Here is a 17,966-nt window from a genome sequence, read left to right on the forward strand (position 1 = left end):
GATCCAGCAAGTGCACTCTAGGTATTTGCCAAATGAATTGAAAACTTATGTTAACACAAAAACCTGCCCACTCATGTTTACAGCAGATAATTCACAATAGTCAAAACCTGGAAGCAACCAAGATGTCCTTTAGTAGGCGAATGAATAAACAAACTCTGGTACATCCTTATAATTGAATATTATTCAATGCCAAAAATGAAATAGGTTATCAATCCCTGAAAAGACATGGAGAAAGCTTAAATGCATATTGCTAAAGTAAAAGAACCCTAAGATTCCAACTTAGATAGTTAGATACATTCTGGAAAAGGCAAAATTATGGAGATAGTAAAAAGATAGGGGTTGCCAAGATTCTGAAGAGGGATGGCAGGGTGATGAATAAGTGGAAGACAGAATTTTTAGGGCAGTGTAACTATTCTCTGTGATATTATAATAGTGAAATATGTCATTATGCATATGTTAAAACCCATAGATTATATGACATAAAGAATAAACTTTAATGTAAACTATGAATTTTAGTTACTAATGTATATTGGTTCACAAGCTGTACCACTACTGCAGGATGTAACAATTGGGACATCTGAGTGTGAGTGTCTGTGAAGGGGTGTAAGGGAACTCTCTGTACCTTCTCCACAATTTATTTGTAAATGCCAAACTGCTCTAAAAAATAAAGTTTATTAGGTTAAAAAATACAACGAAACAAAAAACGAAAGAAAGACATGGAAATGATTATTGCAAATGTCATGATATTGTTTTCCTTAATGGAGAGGAAAGAAGTTGTGTTTAGAGCCATCTGGGAGCTTCTGGCATGCTGCTCTGTTCAGTTTTGTTTGCCTAGTAAGATTGTTCCTACAGCTTTAATTCATTTTTTCTATATTTCCAATTAAAAAAAATACATGTAGGAAGGAGGAAAAGGAAGGAAGCAAGCCAAAAAAAGATAGAAATCAAAGATAAACATTGCTTTCTTTGAAATGTATAACTACCATAATAGAGAAGTTTAATTCAAAGATTAAATAGATGAAACTGCTTATCATTCTATGATCAAGAAGACAAAGTCAAATATATATCCCAAAATATAGTGCAGAAACATAAAGAGATGGAAAATATGAATGGAAAAGTAAGAAACATGGATAAATCATGTAGATATTTGGTTGTATCTAATAGAGATTTAGAAAGAAAGGACAGTCACAAAGGAGGGGACTTTAATAATTAAATAAATGAAGGCAGTTTCCCTGTAGTAAAGAAAAACTAGATTATTAAAAGTGAAAGGATGCATTTTTTGTCAAGGAGAGTAAATGAGAGCAGTTTTCTCACATCTGAAATTAAGTGTTTTAGTTTGAGTGGAAAAAAAAAAGCATTTGGAAACACTTGAGGATTCGAAGTTTACTTTTCACCCATCCTATCTTATATGTGTTTTACCAAAAATGAAAAAGAAATCCAAAAAACAAGATGAGATAGAATTAAATAAAATGTGTGCAAAAAATGACAGTAAAACTCATAGATAAATCTAAGTGACTGATTGTTAGATTGTTTGTAAAGGTTAATGCTTTTGAAAATTCCTACAAAAGGAGAGGCTTAATGTTTAAAATGCTTTTTGAATGAAGACTTCATATTTATTAAAGTAAACAATGGGCAGAAAGTATATGACTTAATAATAAACAGTATAAGATAATTTGAAAAAACTGATCCATTGAAAAATATGAAAGGAAACAAAAAGAGAAGGAAGAAATCATTGAAAATAGAAAACTTAAAATGGCTAGCATAGGTCCAAACATGTCAGCTTTCATGGGAAATGTCAAAGAGAAAGTTTTACATTTTGGTTACATACTTTAAGATTCTACAGAAAAATTGAAAATAAAGCAAAAGAAACAGAAAGGGCAATATTCCACAAGGCAAATATAATTGAAGTTGCAGACATTTAAATGAGATGAGAGGAACATTTTGTCTTGACATTAGTTTTAACCCACCAAAAATATCAGTAGCCTGTTTTCTACGGATATGCAAGCATCAATATGTATAAAAACAAAAGCTGTTGTTAATAGGAAGAGAAGCTTAGGAAGAGCCACACCATTGTGGGAAAATTCAGTACGCCTCTTTCTGGAACTGAGAGAGTTAAGTAGAGAGTAAGTTACCAACCAATAATTAAGAGAATTTGAATATCAAAATCGCTGAAAAACAATGACATATACATTTTTGTATGTTACCCACAGAAGCTTTCTTCCATATCACTTCGATTTTCAAATTTGTTGATAAGAGATTGTACGTGGATTTTATTTGTAATTTTTATTTTCCTCTGTATTTTTGTTTGCTCTGTATTTTTTATTTTCCTCTGTATTTTATTTTGGATTCTTTGTATTGTTTAGTTTTGTCTTTGTTGTTTAATCAGACTTGCCTATGATTTATCCATTTTATTGATTTTATTGTTAACCAGACTTTGATCATGGGTCAGATCTTTTATGTCTTCTCTATGTCATTAATTTCTACTTTTCTATCAGTTTTTTCTCTCACTTATTTATGGTTTATTTTTGCTTTTTTTGCCTCACTTCATGAGTTGAGTGCTCAGTTTTTTAATTTTAAATCTTTTATGTATTCTAATATTCTTATATAAAGATATACTTTTATTTTGAAAATGGTTTTAGCTGTTTCATAAGTTTTGATATGAAGTATTTCATTGTTCATTTTAAAATAATCTACAATATCAATTTTGATTACTTCTTTAACCAAACAGCTATTTAGAATTGTGTTTTTAAATTTTCAAGTGTCAAAAATATAGATCATGGCTTACTTGAGTCTTTCCTCAGCTCTTCCCTGGTTGACTTTTCTGTTACTTTAAACCAGGAAAGGGTTGGACCTTTTCTAGAGACTCTTTACCAGGTGAAGCATTAAATAAGTAGGTAAATCAAAACTGTATTTTATTTTTAATAATTAAGATGTTTTCCTTCATTGTCTTTTATTTCCTTTAGTCTTACTGCTCTGATCCAAACCTCGTGTTAGATTTGAAGAACCTCATTGTGCTTTTTGCGGACACACTTCAGGTCTGTGACTTCTATCTAGATGAGCTTTTTATCAGCTCTTAATCTTCTCATTGTCTTTCTAAGCTTGAGTAAGCACCTTTAGTTTGTAGTTGTGTTTTTTCTTTTCCTAGAGCTGCATCTTTTTATCTGTGTAGCATTTCCTGGTCATCACCTTGACCATTCACGTTCCCATAAATAGTTCTCATCCCCCTGTTGTGTTCTCAAAGCTAATCAATTAATTGAACTCACTATGTTAGTTCTTCAGAATATCCTTAATTCAGATACATTGCCTGAGTGATTTTGGAGTTTCTTGACTACCATTTTGAATAATGATTATTGACTTGAACCACATACTATAGCCAATACAATAGCATTGGAAGTGGGTGAGACTGGTAGTTTTCATTTTCTCTCCCTACTTCTGAAGGTTGCTAAGAGTTACAGAAGGAGTTGTAGGGAAAACTTAGCTGACAGTTATACCCAGTATATATTAATTTTAATGTTCATTTAATTCTTTTCTGACTGGCTTAGATATGGTATTGTATCTTTTAATTCTTAAAAGTAAACACTGTTTCTTAGGGAGGAATAAAAGAGTCCCCTTTGGTTGGCCAAAGAATAAAAAAATCTTTCAGTGCCTAATCTCTCTCATGTTGCTTGAAAAAGTCACCTTATAAAATGAAGCTGTTTTCTTATTTTGTTTCAGGTGTATGGTTTCCCTGTAAACCAGCTTTTTGACATGCTGTTAGAAATCAGAGATCAGTATAGTGAAACTTTGCTAAAGAAGTGGGCAGGTATTTTCAGGTGAGAAATGATCTTTAGTCGTGTGTGTGTGTGTTGCGTGAGCACGTGTATTTGTGTATGTGTGTACACACGTGTTTATACAGAAGATTTTTCAGATGTAATAAGCAGCAAGTATATGTGGCTTATATTTTCTAGCTGTGATCCAGGTTATAACTGAGAATTCAAGTAAATTGTATTGATGTCCCAAATAAAATTCTCAAGATACCCAGCCTTAGTGTATTAGTGTCTACTGTGTGGGGAGTCCCCATATCCCATTTTCGCTTTTCTGTTTCCTTGAATAAATGTCAGAAACTTGGTTCATACCATCCAGATCTTGTTGTGCTTCTTAATCTGGTTTTTTTTTTTTTTCTTTTTTCTCTTAGAGGATCATGCTTAGTCTATGGCTCACTTTTAACATAGTGGCTTTTGAGTAATTTAGCTTTTTGGCAACCTTTTTGGAAGATTCACTTATGTGATTCATCTTCTTTCTTCTCCGCACCCAGAGAAGAGACCTGTTACAATCTCATGTTTGAAGCATGCTATTTAAACAGTTACTGCAGCATGCATACAACAATAAGAAAGTTACTGTATCACACCTCCACTTACAAATGTCTCCTTGGACTGTTTTCCTGGCACACACCCCACGTCAACTGACTTGTTTCTTCTCCTTTTAAACCTTTACTGCTTTACTTAGTGATCTTCCTGCCTACTGCAAGACCTTTTCCCCAGATCAGCTTACCCTGCTTTCAAATTCTTATAGCTTTAAGATATTACATTTTCCCTTTAGTCTTACTCTTCACAGTTTATGAACATATCACTGATAATTGTGTAGTGCATCTCATTTGAATATTAATATAATAAACATTTGTATTTCTAAAAAACAGGTTTATTAATGATATAATTTTATTTAGGGGAAGTTTATCTCTTGAAAATTAGCAACATGATGTATCCAAGGTCTTAAGAGCAACTGATCTGATGCCTTCAGTAAATTTCTGTTTTGATTTTGGTAGTATGGTCTCTGTTTTTAGAGAACCTCTAGTCTAGTTAAGGAGTCAGACCGAATGGATGAAAAAAAAAAGTCATCCTTATTATAGAGCAGTAGATGAAGTAAAGGAACATAATTTGAATTTATTATAGAACTTGCTTTTCCTCATCTGCCAGTTTTGAAAGTTAAAATAGAAGATCTATTATAGGATTAAAGAACATAATCAAATATATTTAATTTTTTGAAACAGAGCAAATAAAACCTCTTTCCCTTCTCCAGGGCTACATTCTTTTATTGTTTGCCTTAAGCCTTCAACATGTTGCCTAAAATTTTCTCTCTGACCTGTAAACCTAAAACATTGTGAGGTCATGTTTATTATTGTGTTCCATTTGTTTCAGAATGTAATTTTCTTCGTCTTCTTTTAAAGATGTCCTTACCCGAATTCAGATAGCTGCATTGCAAAAAGAATAGAATAGGGGCTGGGAAATGTTTATTTTGGGTTGTGGTATGTATACAACCATTGAAATTCACCTGAAATTACTTGTGATCACCGTAGTGATTAACCCCCCCCCATTCTTTCCTCTCTCCCTCCCTTCCTTCTTTTATTTTCTTTATAGAAACATACTTGATTCTGACAACTACAGTCCTATACCAGTAACAAGCGAAGAGATGTATAAGAAGGTGGTGGGACAATTCCCATTCCAAGATACAGAGCTAGAAAAGGTAAGGAGTACTTTAAAATAAACTCCTCTTATCTGGCATCCTCTGCAGCGTTTCCTAGTGTCAGTCTCATCAAATGCATTACTTCTCACTCAGTGGATTAGAACTCCAGAACATTTTCAAAGGATGATTTTGGGACTTAGACGAATAGGAGTTCCTGTTTTGGAGTCCTGTCACCTCTGAAGTGTTTGGAGCACTGCTGGGAGTGTTCCACTTTGACTTCTACTTTGAAATACTTGCTTTTATTATACTGTTAGGATATTTTCTCCTCAAAATATACAGTGAAATATATCCTTCATGCTATAAAATTCTATTGGTTTTGACAGTGCCTTGAGTCTTGTATGTACTACCACAATAATGATACAGAACAGTTCCATTATTCCAAAAAATTCCCTCATGCCACACCTTCTTAATCCATCACTCCCCTAACCCCCAGCCTTTGGCAGCCACCAGTCTGGTTGCTCTCCATCTACTTTTGCCTTTTCTAGAATGCCTTATAAATGGAATCACACAGTATGCAACCTTTTGAGACTGGCTGCTCTCACTCAACATAATACTTTTGAGATTCATGCAAGTTGTTGTATATATCAATAGTTCATTCCTTTTTATTGTTGACTATGTACCACAATTTATTTATCCTTTGAGGTTTTGGAGGACATGGGAATTATTGTTTAATTTATAAATTATTCTTTTAAGAGTCAGGAAACTTTCAGAAATATTTTCTAAAATTTGAGGGTTTTTTCTTTAAGAAAAAAAAAAAAGCCAGGATTGGAAGGAGAGTATAGCCCAGTGGTAGAGTGCCTGCTTAGCATGCACAAGGTCCTGGGTGCAATCCTAGTATCTCCATTAAAACAAACAAACAAACAAACAAAAAACTAATCCCCCCACACCCTCAAAAAAAAGATAAAACAAAACAAAACAAAACAAAAAAATTCTAGGTTGTTTGGCACACAGTTCACAACATGGAAGAAGATTTCTTTTGTGTTTTAATTAATTTTTAAGTATTTTCATTGTATGCTGATTTGTGACTTGTTTTCATTAATTTTTGCCTTTACAGCAACCATTTCCAAAAAAGTTTCCATTCTCTGAATTTGTGCCAAAAGTTTACAACCAAATTAAAGAATTTATCTATGCCTGTCTGAAGTTTTCAGAAGATCTTCACCTAAGGTATAGTATGAAACAATGGAAATGCAACAGATATTAAGAGTATGACTTTATATACATAAATATTCTAGAATACTTTTTACATTCCCTTCAGCTCTAATTTTGAGAGTCTTAATACTAGCCTTTCTCAGTACAGCGCTGGTTTGTTTATATAGTCATGGTGAAAGGGAAAGTTGAAAACTCTTGAATAATTTGTTTTTGTTTATATTACTTACCTTATTCTCTACTATTTTCTTTATAAATTTGCATTTCAACACTTTCTATTAGTGAGAATTACTAAAAAATAATGGTATAATATACTAGCTTTTGCATTCTATTTGATGAAATTGTGAGGTCAGTACAGTAGTACAGTAGCAGGTAAAATCCTTTGGAAATACCCTTTTTCCAAATATTCTGTGGACTTATTAAAGGACTCCATATCTCCTTTAATTTAAGTTTAATTATTTAACTAGCATATATTGAGCCTATTTATGTACCAGATACATCCTGCTTTTTGGGGTTGCAGAATTAATGGAATACTACTCAGCCATAAAAACCGACAACATAACGCCATTTGCAGCAACATGGGTGCTCCTGGAGAATGTCATTCTAAGTGAAGTTAGCCAGAAAGAGAAAGAAAAATACCATATCAGATCGCTCATATGTGGAATCTAAAAAAAGACAAAAACAAAAACAAAAACAAAAAAACAAAGCATAAATACAAAACAGAAATAGACTCATAGACATAGAATACAAACTTGTGGTTGCCAAGGGGGCAGAGGGCGGGAAGGGATAGATGGGATTTCAAAATTGTAGAATAGATAAACAAGATTATACTGTATAGCACAGGGAAATACACACAAGATCTCATGGTAGCTCACAGAGAAAAAAATGTGACAATGAATATATATATATGTTCATGTATGACTGAAAAATTGTGCTCTACACTGGAATTTGACACAACATTGTCCAATGATTATAAATCAATAAAAAATTTTAAAAAAGGACACAGTGGGATAATAGACTTGAAAATAGACAGTTAAAATATACCATAGTAACTGTTGTAATATGTAGAGTGTGCTTTCAAAAATGCCAAGAAGAACATTTAATTCATCTTAAAGGATCTGTGGGAGATTCATAGCTACCATGACTGGTTTTCTAAAAGAACCTCCTCTTCTCAATGAATGGTTACATTCACCCAAATTAGAAATCTGAGAATTGTTTTCAACTCCTATTTCTATTAATAGCTATTTTTCTTAAAAACAGGTTTCAGACATTGGACTAAATTTTATAAACCCTTTACAAATATGTTATTACACCTATAAAACTCAAAGTAATACTTATTTATAAGATACTAGGAAGCATACTCCATTTTTATAGAGGAGGAAAGTGAGGCAAAGAGAGATTAAGTAACTTCATCAAGGTCTCACAAGGAGTTAAGTTTTAAAGCCAAAATTCAAATCTAATCAACATCAGGATCAACAAAACAATTTCTGCCATGTTTATAAATCTTATTTTTTGGCTCATATTATTACATCCCTGTTTTACATGCATTCTCAGGTAGCTGTCATACTATTTCTTTGTGGTAAGTACTGATTATTCCCATTTAACAAATGACGGCAGTGTTCGTTTGTAAATGAGCCTCTCTAAGTTTAATTATATTGTTTACAAATAATAAACAAAATTATTTTGATTCTTTTTTTCAGGGTTTTTTTTTTTTTCCTTTAAAATTTTCTCTTCCCAGTATAGCTGCTTTAATTGATGTAGTCGTATTTGTCTTGGACTATTTAAGTAGTCTCTTAATTGTTCCTCCACCTCTAACTACTTTCCCAACCATCAATCCTTTCTTTCTCCTCGTTCTATTTTGTATGTCCTCTAGAGTAATTTTTCTAAAAATCGAATGTTATCATTTAAATTTCTTCTCACCTTTTCAGGGATTCCTTACAGCATATAGGATAAAGTTCATACTGAAGCCTGATGCATTTGTCTGTCTGCCTCCTCCCTCTTCCCTTGACCTAGTCTCCCTGTGCTTTTTCCAGATTCATATCCCAGGATAATTTCCCTGTCATCCAGTGCTTCAGTCATATCAATCTATTTGCTGTTTTATGATCATAACATGCTATTTTATATTTCTCTGACTTTGTTCTTGACCCTCTCTGTGTTTGAAATTATTTCTTCTAAGGTATGTGTGTGTATATACATATAAATGTGTGTTTGTATGTAACTGAAACACTATGCTGTACACCAGAAATTGATACAACATTGTAAACCAACTATACTTTAATAAAAACAAATAAAACAAAATTATTTCTTCTTTCCTGAACCTCGTGACTCACTTCTAACCATCCTTGAAGGTTCAGTTTAAACATTATGTGCTGATTCCTTTTTGAGCACTTCCGTCCCTGATGGAGTTGATCTACTGACTCCTTTGTGCTACTTCTGTACCTGTGAATACTATCATCACAGCTCATCTTAGATTTTATTGCTTTTTTTGTATCTTTGTGTTTCTGTGTGTGTGCTAGACTATAGGCTTCTTTGTTGATTGATTGATTGATTGATTCACCATATATTATGTGTAATCTATTATTTGTCAGATAGTGCTTGGCATAAGGACAATTAAGATGCTGAAAATATGGTCCATGTCTTCAAAGAGTACCTAATCTAATTGAGGAACTGAACAAGTGTTATGATGGAAATACACAGGAACAGCGTAGGAATCAGATCTGAGACAAATTGAGGATTTAAGTAAAGGTCCTTTGAAGGGTAGAAACATTTTAAGTTTTGTTCAGCACAATATCCTCTGCACACAGCTTAGTACATTAAAAAAGGAGAAATGAAAGAAAGAGAAAGAAAGGAAGAAAAAAGAAAGAAAGAGAAATAAAGAAAAAAAAGAGAAAGAAGAAAGAAAGAAAGAAAAAGAGAAAGAAGGAAAGAAGGAAGAAAAGAAAAGAAAAGAAGGAAGAAAAAGTGAATGGAATGTATGGTATGCTAGGCAACTCTGAAAATAAACATTTGGAAAATAGTTTGGGTAACTTGTTTGATAGAAATTCTTTCAAAGTGAAAAATGAAACATGAGATTTGTACAATTAATTTATTCTGTTTATTGAAAATGAGGTTGATAGAAACATTCTCTCTGAAATGAGATTATCTTTGGAAGTTATAAACCAAAACTTTTTTAACCCTTCAAATGGCCACCATCAAATGACGTGTTACCAGCGAATGGTCTCTGGGTACTGTTAGGTATGTTACAGTATGTAAATTACTACAAGTTAATTGCATAGTGATTTTTCTATCCTCTTTTGTAGGAAACGTAATATGGTTAAGGGATAATGTGAGTAAATTGTTCAGAATTCTTTTTATTGCTTGATATATTAAGTTTTTGCCTGAAAACTGCCTTTGATAGGTTTGACGTTGACAATTAAAATAAATATTCAATTTGTTGGGGGTGGTGGAGATTTATAGTTACCTTTTACCCTTTAGTTGCCATTGACCTTATTTCCATGGGCTACATTTGCATTATAACCTGGAGTGACAGAGATCACTTTGGCAATCATAGCTGTCATTGTAGAGGTTGTAATAAGGGATATGAGACATGATATGTATAAAAACAATTAGCTCCCTTAAACACGAGGCTCTCAAAATAAGAAAAACAGCTGTATTGAGATTTTCTTGAAGCTTTATGGGTATTTTTCTCTTAAATCAAACTTTCATTTTTTTCCTAGCAAGAATTTTCTCTTTTACATTGAACAGCAGTTGCTGAAAAGGATTACAAATATTGAAAAATATGTAATTGTATGAATTCTGAGGACACAAAACTCTTTTTCTTTGAAAGTTCTTTTTAAAAAGAGCAAATAAATGGCATTTCTTTGGTAAAATAATATCCTACTATTTGCACTTGACTTAATAGCATACATGCATATGTATATATACACACAGGTCTTTTTTTAAGTTATAAAATTTGATATCTGTAAAGAATTTGGGAGATATAGAATAGCACAAAAAAAGAAAAACTTAAATGACCTAAAACTTTACCACATTAATAGCTAGTCTTTATATAGGGGAATTTCTTTTCTTTCAGTCTTTCTTCTATGTGAATGTATGTACAGCCCTTTTTTATTTTAAAGCAAAATTGCTATGAGATACTTCCGCTTTGGTCTACAATGTAGAAAGCTAGAAAGAATATTGCTTCCTCCCTAACAAACAAGATAAACTACAGAATGAAACCTTTTCTGGAACCCATCAGAGTGCTGAAGTTACAGGGTGACCAAGTACCTGGGAATCCAAGTTGAGACTGGCCCCTCTCAGGAGAGAGTGACAGGACACACAGACTCCCTCACCTGTGGCAGAGCAAGGATAGCTATCAGACAGGTGAGAAAGAGGAGACTGACTGAAGTCTTAATGGATTACTAACATCTTAGTTGGAGCTAACATGTTAGTATAGAATCCCTATTTGTGAGTCCCAGATCCAGGAGGAATTTAACTCATTCATACGTCCTTTCCCATGGACCTCCACTGGGTGCTCATGAGAAAGACTAAGAGCTGGGTAAGAGATCAGAGAAAACCATCAATGACCTTACAGGTGTGGAGGAGGGAATGAACCACTGCTTTGAGAAAGGCATGAAGCCCCACCCTCCTGGTTTGTACCTTTCACTCATACAGACCAAAAACTTGAGTGAAAGGCAGCAAACTCTGTTTTTCTGCAGAGCACAGGAAAAGATCCATTGTCACTGTGGGGAGGATTGAAGAAAAAAAGTCTTTTTATCCCTAGAAGAAGGGCAGAAAACAGCCCTGGGCTTAGGATCATATACCAGTATTATTAGAGGTCTGCTAATACTGGCAGAGAGCATACTGCAGACACAGTGTGGAGTTTGGCTGCTATTAGAAGGTAAGGCGTTGATTTTGAGCACCTCCGCCCCTTAGCAGCAGGATCTACCTAAACTGAAGCTGTCCAGGACAACAGAGAAAGTTCTTTGATTTCCACTAATAGTCTAGTAAGAAGTAGATGACAAGAGGCAGCAATCTACCCCTAGGTGATGGGCAAGAATGGAGAGAGAGAGAGATCAGTTCTGTACTGTAGGCACACAGATATAGCCGAAAAATGTGGATGGTGCAGAAACATTATGAAAAACCCTCTGGGACCCCAGCACCCACACATAGGCCCATGCTGTCATTAGAAAAATTTGAAATCTGTGAAGTGGTGTAAGTAACCATAGCAACAATAGAACTGAAACCCAGTTCAACTCCTGCTTATACTAAAGGCCCAACATGAGGAGAGAGATGGTCATTTCCAAATATGAGTACTGTTACCTCAGCCACTACTGTTTTTCTTACAATATCCAACCTTCAATAAAAAATGTGACACATGTGTTTCATTTTTTGCATAAAAAGCAATTAACAGCAACTCATTGTCAGAGGACAGTGAAATCAACAGAATCAGACTCAAAAGATGACCCAGATGATAAAACCGTCAGTTAGAGACTTAAAAGTATCACATGCATGAACAGATAGGGATTTATAGCAGGCAGATGGAAGGAGTCAAGTGGAAATACTTGAAATGAGAAACAGTTTTAGAGGTAAGAATTCCTTTGAATAGTAGACTTGAGACAGCTGAGATATGGATTCAGTGAACTTGAAGATAGGTCAATAGAAGTTACCCAAATTGACACATAATGAGAAAAAAGGGTGAAAGAAATAAAATGAAGTATGCAAGATCTCTGGGGAAATTTCAAACAGTTTAATTGCGGTTCCAAGAAGAAGACAGAATAGGCAAGAAGAAATATTTTATGAGATAATGGCTGAGAATATTCTCAGAATAATGACATGTCAAAACAGAGACACATTTTTTGAGAACCCCATCAACATAAACAACAAAACATTAGCAGCAACAAGCAGAGAAAATGCTTAAGCATATCGTATTCAAATTCATGAAAATGAAAAATAAAGAGAAAAGTTTGAAAGGAATTTTGATTAAAAGATATTACATTCAGGTATAATATTAAAAATTACATCAGACTTATCCTTAGAAACAATGCAAACCAGAGAAAATGTAATGATATTCTTAGAATACCCTGAGGAAAAAACAAATCAAGCCCAAATTCCATAGGCAGCAAAATAACTCTTAGAAATGATGGCAAAGGAAATTTTGTTATCAAGTCCAAAGCTGAGATGATCTGTTGCCAGCAGAGCTGCAGTATGTGAAATAAAAGGAAATTCTTTATACAAAAGGGGTAATAATAATATAATAATAATATAGACAAATAAAGAAATGAAAAAATAAAGAGCTTTGGGAATGATAAAAATTAATTTGTAAAACTTTTTTCGTTAACTTTTTTGCTGATTTATTAAATGTTTTAGGTTGTACAACATGATTTTTTTAAGGCATACAATGTGATGATTTAAGGTATATATTATGAAATGATTACTACAATTAAGTTAATTAATATATCTCACTTCACATAGTTAACATTTCTTTGTTTGTGTATGTGATAAGACCATTTAAGGTTTACTCTTTTAGCAAATTTCAAGTATACCATATAGTATTATTAACTATATTCACTATATTGTGTGTTAGAGCCTCAGAACTTACTCATCTTATAACTGAAAGTTTGTACTCTTCAATGATCATTGCCCCATTTCCCCCAGCTTTTAGCCCCTAGTAACTACCATTCTATTCTCTGTTACTATGCGTTTGATTTTTAAAAATTCTACATATAAGTGAGATCATATAATACTTGTTTTTCTGTGTCTGGTTCATTTCACTTAGTGTAAGTTCCTCCATATTCATCCACGTCGTTGCAGGTAGCAAGGTTTCCTTCTCTTTTAACTGAGGGATATTCCACTGTGTGTGTGTGTGTATCAGTTTTTCTTTATTCATTCATCTGTTGACAGAAATTTTGGTTGTATCCATATTTTGACTGTTGTGAATAATGCCATAGTGAACATGGGAGTATAAATATCTCTTTGAGATACTGATTTCATTTCCTTTTCTCCACACCTTCGCCAACACTTTAATCTCTTGTGTTTTCCTAACCATTCTGACAGGAATAGGGTAATACCTCCTTCTGGTTTTGATTTGAATTTGTCTGATGATTAGTGATGTTAAGCATTTTTTCACACCTGTTGGTCATTTGTGTGTCGTTTTTGGAAAAATGTGTTTCCAGGTCCTTTGCCCATTATTTATTTGGGAGATCTATCTATCTATCTATCTATCTATCTATCTATCTATCTATCTACCTACCTACCTACCTACCTATCTATCTATCTATGGTTTTATATTTATCTTGTTATTGAGTTGTATTAGTTCCTTATATGTTTTGGATATGAACATCTATTCAGATGGTAAATTTAAATTCAACTATAGCAGTGTTCCATATGTGCTTGAATAGAATGTGTATTCTGTACTTTTTGAGTGAAATATTCTCCAATTGACAGATTAAGTTTGTTAATAGTATTGTACAGATTTTCTTTACCCTTCTTTTTTTGGGTCTCCTTTTTCTGTTAATTACTGAGGAGTGTTAAATTGTCCAAGTATGATTGTAGATTTGTCTGTTACTCATTTTGGCTCTCTCAAGTTTTGAATCATTTACTTTATTTATTTCTTTTTTGAATCATTTACTTTAAATATATCTTTTTAAGTTCATACACAGGATTGTTATATCTTGTTACAGCCATCCTTTTAACTTTATGAAATGTCCGTCTTTATCTGTGTTAAAAATGAAAATAATCTTAATATCTACTTTGCCTACTATTAATATAGCCATAACTTTTCTGGTATGCATTTGTGTCTTCTATTACTTACAACCTTTACTTCTTTTTTTCACATAGTATTTTCAAGTAATTTTAACATTAAGGACAAATCTTGAGAATGTTATGATGACCTGAATACCCTTTTCCCAAATTAACCAATTTTTGAAAATTTGCCATATTTGCTTTATTGCTTCCTCCCTCCCTCCTTGTATGTCTCTCTGTATTTGTGTGTGGATAGTATTATAAGCCCTTATGATTTATAATAATTTTGATTAAATGGTTAAGATGTCATCTGTTTTCTCTGTATAGTTACCATCATCATTTTTTCTTCTGTAAAAAGTAATGTTTGTGTTTGTGTTGAAATACTTTGAGACTGTGTATTTATTCTGTTAGTTATCAGATGTCCCTCACTTCTCTCCACCTTATAGTATTCATTAACAATTCTTACCTGAATCAGTTTTTTTCTCTGATAATCATTAATTTATGCTTTTTAGTTTCTTGTGTATGTATTACTTGGCCTTCTGTGTTAAGGAGTCCTTGCCCGTCTGCCACTATCTATCTATCTGTCGTCTACCTATCATTATATCAGACTCATGGATTCTTTCTTCATTCAACTGGGTCATTCATTTACCAGCCTTATTGATTTTGATTCTCAGATTGTCCCAGATGCAGCTAGTGCGCACCCCTTCATGCTGGTTCCTGGGCCTTGCTGATACACTCTCCTCACTTTTGGGGACGTTTCCCTCCTTAACCATGATAAGAAGCTCTGTTCTTTTTAGTGCTGAACCGAAACCCCTTGCAAAATTTGCAAGATTTCTCTCTGATTTCTTGCACTACTACCACCATTTTTTTAATGGGACAGATTTCTGAGGGGGAGAATTATTGTGTCAGTATATTTATTTTTGGTTGGGGGCTCTTCCAAGATTCCAGTCTGTAATAGCTGCCCACACTGTAAAAGGTTTGGCTGATTTCTTTTCGTCCTACCAAAGCCTCTTGGCCTATGACTGTTTCACTCCCTCATCTATCTGTACCCAGATGAGGCAGTTGGCCTTAGATACGAGAATGGCTGCTACACTTTGCTCACCTTTCAAGGGCTTGTCCTAGTATGCAGTTTAATTCAGTTATACATTTTTTTGTGTTCATTATACTTTGTTAACATTAAAGGAAAATATAGCTTATAGCTTAGACCTAGCTTTCTTATGGTTTTGAAGGTTGTGATAGTGTTTCTTTTTCTTTTTTTTTTAACATTTTTTATTGAGTTATAATCATTTTACAATGTGGTGTCAAATTCCAGTGTAGAACACAATTTTTCAGTTATACATGAACATCCAGAAGGAACCCTACTTCAAAATGACACTTGCACCCCAATGTTCATAGCACCACTATTTACAATAGCCAAGACATGGAAACAGCCTAAATGTCCATCAACAGATGTGATAGTGTTTCTTGATCTTCTACATCATATCCAAGAGTGAAACCTCTGTGAGATCTCCTTAAAGCACAGTAGAGTTATATAATAAGTGTAGATGCCATAAGAGTGATTAATATCAGGCGCGCCAGATTATTTTGGGCATTTGTGTTAATCATACCGTATAATTATGAGTTCAATATATGAAGGTGGGAACTACGACTATTTCTTTCCCGTTGTAATTTCAATATTCCACCAAGACAATGCCCAGCACCTTATATATTTTTGGAAAGATGTATTTAAATTCAATAATATTTTTGGAAAAGGTGACAGTGGACCAGAGGTTATTGGTCAATTAAATATATCCTTATGTGAACTCTGTAAAAATATTTTGATATTTTTTTTTTCCTAACTGAATTTCCTATCTGAATTCCTTGCATTCTGTAGTCTTATTTCAAATATTTTTCTCTTCCATGTAGCATGGCAATGTAGTTTGCTTATATATATTTAGAATTTTAAGATTTTTAATCAGACTATACCAAACTTCTGATTTTATTCTGTAGGAAGAGAAATCCATGAGATGAAATTTGTGGCCATTGTCCCAAAACAATAAATTATTGAAAAAGAACTGTTTATAAATCCTTATTTATAGTTATTTCTTGATAAAGAAGTATCATTACAATGGTAACTTTATCATTGAAGAAATGTTTGTCTCAGAAGGATATCTTTTATAGAAAGCCATTTTGAATGATGTTTTCACGGGCTTATGAAGGATATGGAGGCCTAGAATTTCATTTGTCGGTTGCAAGACTTTTTAACTTTGCATATAAAGATAATTTTGGAATCATTTCTTTATGCCTAGTTTCCTTTACTGAATAGAATCATTGATCACTTTTGGAATAGTAAGGATTATACAATATTTATGCAGAATTAAACTACTGGTTTAATTAAACCAGTGGTTACCAGTGGGGAGAATGAAGGATGGGGACAAGATAGGGGTAGGTGATGAAGAGGTACAAACTACTATGTATAAAATAAATAAGCTACAAGGATATATTGTGCAGCACAGGGAATATAGCCAATATTTTATAACTTTAAATGGAGTACAATCTTTAAAATTTTTGATTCATTATGTTGTGCACCTGAAAGTAATAAAATATTGTAAATCAACTATTCCTCAATAAAACAAGTCCAAAAAAACCAATATTGGCTTGAAACCTTTATTTTGGAATAAGAGCTAAGTAGACATTATATGAAAGATGATGATATTGGAGCAGAAATATCTTTTTTTAGGGACTTTTATCAACGAATTATGCAGGGAGTCTACTGAGAGATCAGGTTGAAAAATTATAAATATTAATCTCTGAAGGAACTTGGAAGTATCGGAGAAATAATGGTTTCAGGATGTGTAATTATATTAGAGAATCTTTATCTACCCTAAGAGGCAGTATAGCCATGTGTTTGAATGCTACAGGCTTTAGAGCTGGACTGCTTCTATTGAAATCTGTTATTGTTGTTATTATTATTATTATTATTATTATTATTATTATTATTATTTTGCTGTGTACTCACTGTGTGACCTTGAGCAAGCTAGTTGACTTCTCTTTGCCTGTATTTCCTCATCTGTGAAGTAGAGATAATGAGAAAAACTACTTCCTGTGGTTATTGTGAAGGGTAAGTGAATTTTGATACATTAAAATACTTAGAATAATTTCTGGTATACAATAAATGTTATTTCCTGCTGTTATCATTATGATGGTGATGATCATTATTACTGCTACGATTACTATTATTATTACAAGTGCCACTGACACCTTGTTTGTATGCAAAATAGTTCTCCTACCTGGTATGACCGACTCTTGACACTTCCTTTTCAGCTCAACTGAAGTTGATGACATGATTCGTAAATCTACAAACCTGTTGCTAACTAGGACTCTGAGCAACTCTCTGCAGAATGTCATTAAAAGGAAGAATATTGGACTTACTGAGGTAAAGCTGCTCTTACTGGAGGCAGCTAAGGCAGTATGTGAGCAGATGTCCTAAGCTCTAGGGCTTGTGTGTGAATTGATTATAACTTTCTGTGTGGTCTATCGTGTTCTCCCTTGATGGACTCATTGGTGAAATTGCAAACTAAATCCCTTGTGTTTTTCTTTCCTCACCTTGGAGGAATCCATTA

General features: G+C 33.3%; 1 protein-coding gene across 3 annotated transcripts in view; it reads left to right on the top strand.

Moving 5' to 3' along the window:
- EXOC6B (exocyst complex component 6B) overlaps positions 1–17,966 on the top strand; it is a 568,031-nt gene that overhangs the window by 324,493 nt on the left and 225,572 nt on the right. For all 3 annotated transcript variants that reach the window (XM_064494396.1, XM_010994663.3, XM_064494397.1), the window contains 5 exons: positions 2,961–3,032; positions 3,712–3,809; positions 5,391–5,496; positions 6,551–6,660; positions 17,668–17,779. In XM_064494396.1, coding sequence (XP_064350466.1) covers positions 2,961–3,032; positions 3,712–3,809; positions 5,391–5,496; positions 6,551–6,660; positions 17,668–17,779 — 498 coding nt within the window. The remainder of the gene's footprint in view (positions 1–2,960; positions 3,033–3,711; positions 3,810–5,390; positions 5,497–6,550; positions 6,661–17,667; positions 17,780–17,966) is intronic.

The sequence above is a fragment of the Camelus dromedarius genome, chromosome 15, assembly GCF_036321535.1.
Source record: "Camelus dromedarius isolate mCamDro1 chromosome 15, mCamDro1.pat, whole genome shotgun sequence".
Lineage (NCBI taxonomy): Eukaryota > Metazoa > Chordata > Mammalia > Artiodactyla > Camelidae > Camelus > Camelus dromedarius.